At 45.6% G+C, this 13,075-nt stretch overlaps 1 protein-coding gene across 2 annotated transcripts in view; it reads right to left on the reverse strand.

Moving 5' to 3' along the window:
• The window catches only part of LOC115111598 (PDZ and LIM domain protein 2-like), a 77,761-nt gene that overhangs the window by 7,881 nt on the left and 56,805 nt on the right, over positions 1-13,075 (reverse strand). For both annotated transcript variants that reach the window (XM_029637810.2, XM_029637811.2), the window contains 3 exons: positions 11,417-11,535; positions 8,111-8,256; positions 7,438-7,552 (listed from right to left, as the gene is read on the reverse strand). In XM_029637810.2, the coding sequence (XP_029493670.1) occupies positions 7,438-7,552; positions 8,111-8,256; positions 11,417-11,535 (380 nt within the window). The remainder of the gene's footprint in view (positions 1-7,437; positions 7,553-8,110; positions 8,257-11,416; positions 11,536-13,075) is intronic.

A 13,075-nucleotide genomic window follows, 5' to 3' on the forward strand; every position in this document is an offset into this window, starting at 1 on the left:
AACATGTCACAATTACGCCTATGGACAGAGAAAACATGTCACAATTACCCCTGTGGACAGAGAGAACATGTCACAATTACCCCTGTGGACAGAGAGAACATGTCACAATTACCCCTGTGGACAGAGAGAACAAGTCACAATTACCCCTGTGGGCAGAGAGAACATGTCACAATTACCCCTGTGGGCAGAGAGAACATGTCACAATTACCCCTGTGGGCAGAGAGAACATGTCACAATTACCCCTGTGGGCAGAGAGAACATGTCACAATTACCCCTATGTGCAGAGAGAACATGTCACAATTACCCCTATGGACAGAGAGAACAAGTCACAATTACCCCTGTGGACAGAGAGAACAAGTTACAATTACCCCTAAGGGCAGAGAGAACATGTCACAATTACCCCTGTGGACAGAGAGAACATGTCACATTTACCCCTGTGGACAGAGAGAACATGTCACAATTACCCCTATGGACAGAGAGAACAAGTCACAATTACCCCTGTGGACAGAGAGAACAAGTTACAATTACCCCTAAGGGCAGAGAGAACATGTCACAATTACCCCTGTGGACAGAGAGAACATGTTACAATTACCCCTGTGGACAGAGAGAACATGTCACAATTACCCCTGTGGACAGAGAGAACATGTCACAATTACCCCTATGGACAGAGAGAACATGTCACAATTACCCCTATGGACAGAGAGAACAAGTCACAATTACCCCTGTGGGCAGAGAGAACATGTCACAATTACCCCTGTGGGCAGAGAGAACATGTCACAATTACCCCTGTGGGGGCAGAGAGAACATGTCACAATTACCCCTGTGGGGGCAGAGAGAACATGTCACAATTACCCCTGTGGGCAGAGAGAACATGTCACAATTACCCCTGTGGGCAGAGAGAACATGTCACAATTACCCCTGTGGGCAGAGAGAACATGTCACAATTACCCCTGTGGACAGAGAGAACATGTCACAATTACCCCTATGGACAGAGAGAACAAGTCACAATTACCCCTGTGGACAGAGAGAACAAGTTACAATTACCCCTAAGGGCAGAGAACATGTCACAATTACCCCTGTGGACAGAGAGAACATGTCACAATTACCCCTGTGGACAGAGAGAACATGTCACAATTACCCCTGTGGACAGAGAGAACATGTCACAATTACCCCTATGGACAGAGAGAACATGTCACAATTACCCCTATGGACAGAGAGAACAAGTCACAATTACCCCTAAGGGCAGAGAGAACATGTCACAATTACCCCTATGGACAGAGCGAACATGTCACAATTACCCCTATGTGCAGAGAGAACATGTCACAATTACCCCTAAGGGCAGAGAGAACATGTCACAATTACCCCTATGGACAGAGCGAACATGTCACAATTACCCCTGTGGGCAGAGAGAACATGTCACCCCAAGAGAGAACATGTCACAATTACCACTGTGGACAGAGAGAACATGTCACAATTACCACTGTGGACAGAGAGAACATGTCACAATTACCACTGTGGACAGAGAGAACATGTCACAATTACCCCTATGGACAGAGAGAACATGTCACAATTACCCCTATGGACAGAGAGAACATGTCACAATTACCCCTGTGGGACAGAGAGAACATGTCACAATTACCCCTGTGGGCAGAGAGAACATGTCACAATTACCCCTGTGGAGCAGAGAGAACATGTCACAATTACCCCTGTGGGCAGAGAGAACATGTCACAATTACCCCTGTGGACAGAGAGAACATGTCACAATTACCCCTACGTGCAGAGAGAACATGTCACAATTACCCCTACGTGCAGAGAGAACATGTCACAATTACCCCTGTGCAGAGGACACATGTCACAATTACCCCTGTGGGCAGAGAGAACATGTCATAATTACCCCTGTGGGCAGAGAGAACATGTCACAATTACCCCTGTGGGCAGAGAACATGTCAGAACCCCATGGGCAGAGAGAACATGTCACAATTACCCCTGTGGACAGAGAGAACATGTCACAATTACCCCTGTGGACAGAGAGAACATGTCACAATTACCCCTGTGGACAGAGAGAACATGTCACAATTACCGCTGTGGACAGAGCGAACATGTCACAATTACCCCTGTGGACAGAGCGAACATGTCACAATTACGCCTATGGACAGAGAAAACATGTCACAATTACCCCTGTGGACAGAGAGAACATGTCACAATTACCCCTATGGACAGAGAGAACAAGTCACAATTACCCCTGTGGACAGAGAGAACAAGTTACAATTACCCCTAAGGGCAGAGAGAACATGTCACAATTACCCCTGTGGACAGAGAGAACATGTCACAATTACCCCTGTGGACAGAGAGAACATGTCACAATTACCCCTGTGGACAGAGAGAACATGTCACAATTACCCCTATGGACAGAGAGAACATGTCACAATTACCCCTATGGACAGAGAGAACAAGTCACAATTACCCCTAAGGGCAGAGAGAACATGTCACAATTACCCCTATGGACAGAGCGAACATGTCACAATTACCCCTATGTGCAGAGAGAACATGTCACAATTACCCCTAAGGGCAGAGAGAACATGTCACAATTACCCCTATGGACAGAGCGAACATGTCACAATTACCCCTGTGGGCAGAGAGAACATGTCACAATTACCCCTGTGGGCAGAGAGAACATGTCACAATTACCACTGTGGACAGAGAGAACATGTCACAATTACCACTGTGGACAGAGAGAACATGTCACAATTACCCCTATGGACAGAGAGAACATGTCACAAATACCCCTATGGACAGAGAGAACATGTCACAATTACCCCTGTGGGCAGAGAGAACATGTCACAATTACCCCTGTGGGCAGAGAGAACATGTCACAATTACCCCTGTGAGCAGAGAGAACATGTCACAATTACCCCTGTGGGCAGAGAGAACATGTCACAATTACCCCTGTGGACAGAGAGAACATGTCACAATTACCCCTACGTGCAGAGAGAACATGTCACAATTACCCCTACGTGCAGAGAGAACATGTCACAATTACCCTTAAGGGCAGAGAGAACATGTCACAATTACCCCTGTGGGCAGAGAGAACATGTCACAATTACCCCTGTGGGCAGAGAGAACATGTCACAATTACCCCTGTGGGCAGAGAGAACATGTCACAAATACCCCTGTGGACAGAGAGAACATGTCACAATTACCCCTGTGGACAGAGAGAACATGTCACAATTACCCCTGTGGACAGAGCGAACATGTCACAATTACGCCTATGGACAGAGAAAACATGTCACAATTACCCCTGTGGACAGAGAGAACATGTCACAATTACCCCTGTGGACAGAGAGAACATGTCACAATTACCCCTGTGGACAGAGAGAACAAGTCACAATTACCCCTGTGGGCAGAGAGAACATGTCACAATTACCCCTGTGGGCAGAGAGAACATGTCACAATTACCCCTGTGGGCAGAGAGAACATGTCACAATTACCCCTGTGGGCAGAGAGAACATGTCACAATTACCCCTATGTGCAGAGAGAACATGTCACAATTACCCCTATGGACAGAGAGAACAAGTCACAATTACCCCTGTGGACAGAGAGAACAAGTTACAATTACCCCTAAGGGCAGAGAGAACATGTCACAATTACCCCTGTGGACAGAGAGAACATGTCACAATTACCCCTGTGGACAGAGAGAACATGTCACAATTACCCCTGTGGACAGAGAGAACATGTCACAATTACCCCTATGGACAGAGAGAACATGTCACAATTACCCCTATGGACAGAGAGAACAAGTCACAATTACCCCTAAGGGCAGAGAGAACATGTCACAATTACCCCTATGGACAGAGCGAACATGTCACAATTACCCCTATGTGCAGAGAGAACATGTCACAATTACCCCTAAGGGCAGAGAGAACATGTCACAATTACCCCTACGTGCAGAGAGAACATGTCACAATTACCCCTACGTGCAGAGAGAACACGTCACAATTACCCTTAAGGGCAGAGAGAACACGTCACAATTACCCCTGTGGGCAGAGAGAACATGTCACAATTACCCCTGTGGGCAGAGAGAACATGTCACAATTACCCCTGTGGGCAGAGAGAACATGTCACAATTACCCCTGTGGGCAGAGAGAACATGTCACAATTACCCCTGTGGACAGAGAGAACATGTCACAATTACCCCTGTGGACAGAGAGAACATGTCACAATTACCGCTGTGGACAGAGCGAACATGTCACAATTACCCCTGTGGACAGAGCGAACATGTCACAATTACGCCTATGGACAGAGAAAACATGTCACAATTACCCCTGTGGACAGAGAGAACATGTCACAATTACCCCTGTGGACAGAGAGAACATGTCACAATTACCCCTATGGACAGAGAGAACAAGTCACAATTACCCCTGTGGGCAGAGAGAACATGTCACAATTACCCCTGTGGGCAGAGAGAACATGTCACAATTACCCCTGTGGACAGAGAGAACATGTCACAATTACCCCTGTGGACAGAGAGAACATGTCACAATTACCCCTGTGGACAGAGAGAACATGTCACAATTACCCCTATGGACAGAGAGAACATGTCACAATTACCCCTATGGACAGAGAGAACAAGTCACAATTACCCCTAAGGGCAGAGAGAACATGTCACAATTACCCCTATGGACAGAGCGAACATGTCACAATTACCCCTATGTGCAGAGAGAACATGTCCCAATTACCCCTAAGGGCAGAGAGAACATGTCACAATTACCCCTATGGACAGAGCGAACATGTCACAATTACCCCTGTGGGCAGAGAGAACATGTCACAATTACCCCCTGTGGGCAGAGAGAACATGTCACAATTACCACTGTGGACAGAGAGAACATGTCACAATTACCACTGTGGACAGAGAGAACATGTCACAATTACCCCTATGGACAGAGAGAACATGTCACAATTACCCCTGTGGACAGAGAGAACATGTCACAATTACCCCTGTGGGCAGAGAGAACATGTCACAATTACCCCTGTGGGCAGAGAGAACATGTCACAATTACCCCTGTGGGCAGAGAGAACATGTCACAATTACCCCTGTGGGCAGAGAGAACATGTCACAATTACCCCTGTGGGCAGAGAGAACATGTCACAATTACCCCTGTGAGCAGAGAGAACATGTCACAATTACCCCTGTGGGCAGAGAGAACATGTCACAATTACCCCTGTGGACAGAGAGAACATGTCACAATTACCCCTACGTGCAGAGAGAACATGTCACAATTACCCCTACGTGCAGAGAGAACATGTCACAATTACCCTTAAGGGCAGAGAGAACATGTCACAATTACCCCTGTGGGCAGAGAGAACATGTCACAATTACCCCTGTGGGCAGAGAGAACATGTCACAATTACCCCTGTGGGCAGAGAGAACATGTCACAATTACCCCTGTGGGCAGAGCGAACATGTCACAATTACCCCTGTGGACAGAGAGAACATGTCACAATTACCCCTGTGGACAGAGAGAACATGTCACAATTACCGCTGTGGACAGAGCGAACATGTCACAATTACCCCTGTGGACAGAGCGAACATGTCACAATTACCCCTATGGACAGAGAAAACATGTCACAATTACCCCTGTGGACAGAGAGAACATGTCACAATTACCCCTGTGGACAGAGAGAACATGTCACAATTACCCCTGTGGACAGAGAGAACATGTCACAATTACCCCTGTGGACAGAGAGAACATGTCACAATTACCCCTATGGACAGAGAGAACATGTCACAATTACCCCGGTGGACAGAGAGAACATGTCACAATTACCCCTATGGACAGAGAGAACAAGTCACAATTACCCCTATGGACAGAGAGAACAAGTCACAATTACCCCTGTGGACAGAGAGAACAAGTTACAATTACCCCTAAGGGCAGAGAGAACATGTCACAATTACCCCTGTGGACAGAGAGAACATGTCACAATTACCCCTATGGACAGAGAGAACAAGTCACAATTACCCCTGTGGACAGAGAGAACAAGTTACAATTACCCCTAAGGGCAGAGAGAACATGTCACAATTACCCCTGTGGACAGAGAGAACATGTCACAATTACCCCTGTGGACAGAGAGAACATGTCACAATTACCCCTATGGACAGAGAGAACATGTCACAATTACCCCTATGGACAGAGAGAACAAGTCACAATTACCCCTAAGGGCAGAGAGAACATGTCACAATTACCCCTATGGACAGAGCGAACATGTCACAATTACCCCTATGTGCAGAGAGAACATGTCCCAATTACCCCTAAGGGCAGAGAGAACATGTCACAATTACCCCTATGGACAGAGCGAACATGTCACAATTACCCCTGTGGGCAGAGAGAACATGTCACAATTACCCCTGTGGGCAGAGAGAACATGTCACAATTACCACTGTGGACAGAGAGAACATGTCACAATTACCACTGTGGACAGAGAGAACATGTCACAATTACCCCTATGGACAGAGAGAACATGTCACAATTACCCCTATGGACAGAGAGAACATGTCACAATTACCCCTGTGGGCAGAGAGAACATGTCACAATTACCCCTGTGGGCAGAGAGAACATGTCACAATTACCCCTGTGGGCAGAGAGAACATGTCACAATTACCCCTGTGGGCAGAGAGAACATGTCACAATTACCCCTGTGGGCAGAGAGAACATGTCACAATTACCCCTGTGGGCAGAGAGAACATGTCACAATTACCCCTGTGAGCAGAGAGAACATGTCACAATTACCCCTGTGGGCAGAGAGAACATGTCACAATTACCCCTGTGGACAGAGAGAACATGTCACAATTACCCCTACGTGCAGAGAGAACATGTCACAATTACCCCTACGTGCAGAGAGAACATGTCACAATTACCCTTAAGGGCAGAGAGAACATGTCACAATTACCCCTGTGGGCAGAGAGAACATGTCACAATTACCCCTGTGGGCAGAGAGAACATGTCACAATTACCCCTGTGGGCAGAGAGAACATGTCACAATTACCCCTGTGGGCAGAGAGAACATGTCACAATTACCCCTGTGGACAGAGAGAACATGTCACAATTACCCCTGTGGACAGAGAGAACATGTCACAATTACCGCTGTGGACAGAGCGAACATGTCACAATTACCCCTGTGGACAGAGCGAACATGTCACAATTACCCCTATGGACAGAGAAAACATGTCACAATTACCCCTGTGGACAGAGAGAACATGTCACAATTACCCCTGTGGACAGAGAGAACATGTCACAATTACCCCTGTGGACAGAGAGAACATGTCACAATTACCCCTGTGGACAGAGAGAACATGTCACAATTACCCCTATGGACAGAGAGAACATGTCACAATTACCCCTGTGGACATGGAGACAGCATGTGACATGAGGTGACTCTTACACAATGCTGGTGCCACACTTCTCACAGGTGTGGTACTTGGGGACTCCGCCCCCGGGTGATGTGGGCTTGAGAGGGGTGGGTTTGGGCGAGAGTCCTGGGAACCGCACAGTTGCCTCTGCATAGAACAAACCAGAGAGCAACAGGAGAGCAGAGTCAGACAGAGCCGACACCGTTTGTCTGAACACCACCAGTTTATGATCCGGGTCACACACTTCATGACACCAGTGACATATGCTGGTTGTTATCACTTCATAAAACTCTTATTACCATCTCCGCTTGTAAAAGTAAAAACAACACTCACACTCTGCTGTCCATTGAAAACAATGCTCTAAGTCAGAGTTTCTATGCAAGAGTTTCTTTATCGGACTTTATAACTGCTCTGAACCAGGGGATGGCCTGATGTTTCTATCGATATCAAATAACTGTCTGAGTAGCCAGAAAAGAATACAAGGTTGATGAAACAATTGAGTAAAATTGTGGTAAATTGTGTTGAATTTGACAATAACAGTTATCTACAAATAACCTCTATCGACCTCAGAGTTGACATCCAGTTGACCCTTAAATAGGTTTCAAACGGGACAGTACATCCTACACACCTGTTTATTAGACCAGCGTGTCACAGAGAGAGAGAGAGAGAGTGAAGACGAGTCTGTTTATGGGAGGATCTGCTCACCCTTCTCATCAGACTCCAGAACCTCCTGCAGCATGCGGAAGGTGTTGGACTGTCGAGGGGCCGTGCGAGACTCCTTGTTCTCCTGGATCATCTTGTAGACCTCTGAATCCCGGTCAAACCGCTGCATGGCAAAGTCCGAGCCAGAACTGCAGTGGGAGAGGGAGGGGATGTAACTATTACCTATTACGTAACCACTCTGATAAATAGACTGGTCAGTCGACCCATATCCATATACATTCCATGTACAATCTATGTTCTATCTACATACTGTACATGTGTACATTCCGTGTACGGTAGACGGTGTAATAATGTCCACATATGTTCAAGGTGATGTGTACATTGTGGAGAACTTATGTGGGGTTAGTTTGAGAGAATCCAGAGGAAATTAAGATGGGGGCAGCAGTCAGCTTCGTGACTGACCTTCCAGCCCAAAGTCTACATTGCATACCCCCAGGAAAGTCGCCAAAGCCATCCTCCAATCTCAGTCCAAACATTCACAACCGAACTGGATCACCTTGCTATCCACTTACAGCAGCAACTGCTCTAGTCTGAAAATGTCCTGCAGGCAAGGTAAAGAACACATATTGAAAAACGCCTGTGTAGAGTAGACGGTGCCATGTTATCAACTAAGTAGCATACATTATTGGTGTAGTGTTTGGGTATTAAGGTGAAGACATTCTAGCTTATGGCTAGTAAAGTAGAACTGTGGCTAAAGCTTTCCAGATACCCACCACCACAGCAGCCATGATTGGCCAAATAAAGTGGGCAATCCTGCAGTTTGACTCCAGGCATTCCTGGATGGAAAATGACAGAGACGTGTCATTTCTATCATGTACCACTACCCCTCTCTCATGCCATCATTACATTTATGACCCACTGGAGCCAATGGACACCTTTTAGCTTTGAGGCAAGATAACTTATGAGGCAACTCAAGCCAATGCATGTTTTGTTTTGGACCAATGGGAGTGCTTGTGATGGGACATAGTCTTAAGAGTGAACCCATCAGGGTAGTTTCTCTGCTGCCTAGCTAATTAGCAGACTAGCAAGCAGCACAGTAGCACTGCACTTACAGGTTTATGAGCACCACATTCTTAGCCACTGGGGTGGTGGATTGAAAAAGTGGTTCACTTTATTGTTCATTCAACAGCAACTGTGTGTGGTTGCCATTGTTATATTTTCATTGCCTAGCAACAACTGAGAGAAAAAAAATGGACAGAAAGATGACAGTCAAATGTACACACGGACCTATGCACAGAATACTGTAGTCAACATTGTTTGCCTGGAGGGAGCATTTCAGTCAGTCAGGTTGTGTGTGAAACCGGTCAGACAGACACTCAGTCCACAGGTGTGGTGTATTGCCATTCACCTTCAGAGAATTGAGCAGAACATCCCTGCTAAACTGTCAGTAAAAGTCTGCCAATTCTCATCAGCTGGATCTCTCTCTGTGTTATCATATGCCAGGTTATAGCACATCTGTCAAAAACACTGACTGTATAAATTCCCCCTGTGCTGATCTAATCTAAGACAACACCATGGAAAATAATAATCATTCACATGGCTAATCCTGTTGAAGGCACTATGGAAATGGAGAGACGTGTGTGCATGCATTCATGTGGACTGGAGTTCGTGCCTGCCTTTCATCAGCTGAAACAGGAGATGGCAAAACGATGAGACAAACCTCAATGCTTAAACTCTTTCCTTTGCATTATAGAACATGGTTTAAATTGAAAACAGACTCTCCAACACACCCTCAAAGTCTTCATCGTGCTCCACTCCACCCTGCTAAATCCATTTCCCCCTCATTCACATTACATCTTCAAACCAATGGGCATACTGGGTCAAATGTACTAAGAGCACAAAAGCATGGGAGCAAAGCAAACATAACGGCAGAACAGTGAACTGCAGAAACTTACAGATGGAGGGAAATCTGTTACAAAAACAGCCATAACTAAGCTATATCATAATATACTGCATGTATGCATACTCAAAAGAAGAGTACAACTGGAATAGGCTACACATAACACACAGTATCTGGAAATAATATTGTTAGTTGGCTTTCCAGTAAGTACTTTGTAGACTCCACAACAGTCAGAATGTTTTTAAGAAACCACTCGAGAAATGTGCACATGGAAAAAGCGTCCTTTTCATGTTTCCACAGCCACAGAGAACACCTGATCTTCCTCGAGTGAAAATGCATGTCTTTAAACAAGCCTCAGTCAAAACAGATGCTATCACTGCTGCCAGCTCCAACAGCATTCTCCAGTGTGAGAACAATAGGGATGTTGGTGTTGTTTGCATTGCTTCATTCAAAAACACAGCCATACTAATTAAAGCCAGTTGCCCCTAAACTCATTACCAAATACAATAAAAGTCAGAAATAACTCACCTCAGAAATAAAGAGGGAACAAAGAGGAGAATTCCTTTACAACTAGATAATCTTTGCTTTCAGATGTAACAGTTGTTCTTGGCTGCACGTCTATCCTCAGCTGTGGTAACCCAGCAAACACACGCAGAGGCACACACCTATATATATTTATATACACACCAAACAGGAGCAGGAGAAGATTGAGTTTCGGACTGAAAAGTGTGCCTTTCGGCTGCCACTCATTGGCCTGGAGAGAAAAGAAGCGTCTCAGGGGGTGTCTCTTAGCCTGTGATTGGCTGAGTCAGAGGGGGGCTTGATGTGAAGCCTGGGGACTACAGAAAGGGGGGGCAATTAAGGGAAGAAGTGAAATAAGACATTTTGGGGGATAAGAGTAAGAGCCTGAGGTGGATGGGTCTGATGCCATATTCTGACATGTCACATGACCAGCAGAAAAGTGAGGCTCTTTAAGAACTGCACACAGACACACCCCAACCTTTCCAGAAGGGAGGAACACTAAAAACAGACTACCTGAGAGGCTTTGTAAGGAACAGGTTTGAAAAATCTCTACTTTTCTTCTTTTTGGCTGTTGAGTAAATAGCACTACAGTATGAGAGCATTGACTCTCAGAGTAAGGTACAATCAAAATGTCGAATCAATTAAGTCAATGTTTGATGAAGACAGCTGAACCCTTCAATGCACACTAATAGTCTGACTTGTAGCTCCAAGATCAACCACATCTGTTTTGGTTAACTAAGTGCTGCGTTATGCGTTTTTACACGTTACTGAATTGCTACAGGAGTTTGTTTTACCCTAAGCCTGTTTGTAGTAAGTCATAATCACATATTCAAAATACACAACATCAACATACGTTAGAGTGGGTAAATTTGTACTGTACATCATGGTAGATCTGTAGAGGAGCCGAGGATTGAGAATGTTCATACCTGCGTCTGGGGGAGACAGACAGCTCGCGGTCAATAGGGCTGTGGGGCGAGTAATGTCCTGGAGGGGTGGGGGTTCGGCTGGTCACAGAGTTAGTCCTGAAGTCCGGAGAAGAGAACTCCTGTGGAGACAAAGAGATGTACAGGTCAGACTGGTCTGATCTGCATGGATCATCTCCTTCTGCTCGGTCAAACCACCTGCAGATGCTGAAACCCAGACATGCACTTTATAGAGTGGAACGAGTTTATAGAGTTGAGAAACCTGATGAGACCATGAGAAAGAAAGCACCATGTGATGCAATATCTCAATAAAGAAGTCAGATAAAGAAATGGCTATATTCCTTTCACTTACTGGATTTTATTTCATGTTGTTTCAAAAACGTTGCTTCATCAAGGGTGGATTGGCATTGAAGAGAATGTTCAGAAGAATCACAACAACTAAAGAAAGAGATGAGCCTGGATGGGGAAAGCGTTCTTTAAGCGAATAGACAGACAAAGAGCTGGACAGGTCCACATGAATAGGAACAGTCAAGGTCAGAAAGGGAGGGCTCTATGTGAACAGGTGACAGAAATGACCTCCCGGGGCCAGTTCAGTTGGGTGCAATGATCATGTACCAGTGTAAAGGTTTGAAATGATTATGTTTTTGTCAAATACAATATATTTGTGGGCGTCTTGGGTTAATTTGCAGGGTACAAATGATTTATAATTATGTTCTGGCCCCCAGACCATCCGCTCAAGAAAAAAAATTGGCCCGCGGCTGAATCTAGTTGATGACCCCTGCCCTAGTGGCACCGACTTTAAGGACTTTTGGAGATCAATCCACAAAGCAGATTTACCTAACTTGGTGGAAATTTAAGAGATCTCCAGGGTTAGCCATCCCTGAGTCCGGGGTCTGGTAACGTATACATCTGAAGGTTAACAAAGCTATGGTAAAGCTATGGCAGAAGTTTACGTAAGAGGGCTTTAAAGATAAAAAGAGCACAATGCATCGATCTACAAAACTCAAGGCTTACTTTCTGATAGAAAATACAATGATGAAATGTATTGTGCGGATTGTCTGTCATGTAGAATCAAGTCAGCTCTATTAATTTCATTCTACAGTATCTGTTAAGTTTTTACCTTACTGAATACACCCCAGATGTTCAGAATACACACACACACACACACACACACACACACACACACACACACACACACACTTCCTCAACCTTATTTGTGTACAGTAATGAACTAACAGTTCTAATTCTGGTAGCCATGGCGGAAGGTTGCTACAGTCACCATGACTGGTGCTAATAAAGGCTGATTTGTCATGGTTTTCCTCCTGCCCTTCCCATACTGCGGGTTTCAATGGAGTGATCATGAGACACTCCCAGCATTCCTGTCCTTTACCTAACTCGTCCCTCCTTATCAAGCTCTCATTTATCTCCCAGCCCTAACTCCACGTGCAGGCTGCCTGCCTGCCCGCTTTTGTCAACCTTGTTAGCTTTTGATTGCTATTTATATCTAAGCTGGGACTCAGCCCACAGGCCTGATGACGGAGATGCTGTTCGCATGGTAACAGATGTTTGGCATTGGCTCTCTTGTTTGTTTGAATAGAAGGGGAGAGCCAACGTGTACTTCCATCGTGGACGCCAGATGTCCTACAATTATGCATGGCAGTT

This window comes from Oncorhynchus nerka, linkage group LG27 (genome assembly GCF_034236695.1).
Source record: "Oncorhynchus nerka isolate Pitt River linkage group LG27, Oner_Uvic_2.0, whole genome shotgun sequence".
NCBI classification, from domain to species: domain Eukaryota; kingdom Metazoa; phylum Chordata; class Actinopteri; order Salmoniformes; family Salmonidae; genus Oncorhynchus; species Oncorhynchus nerka.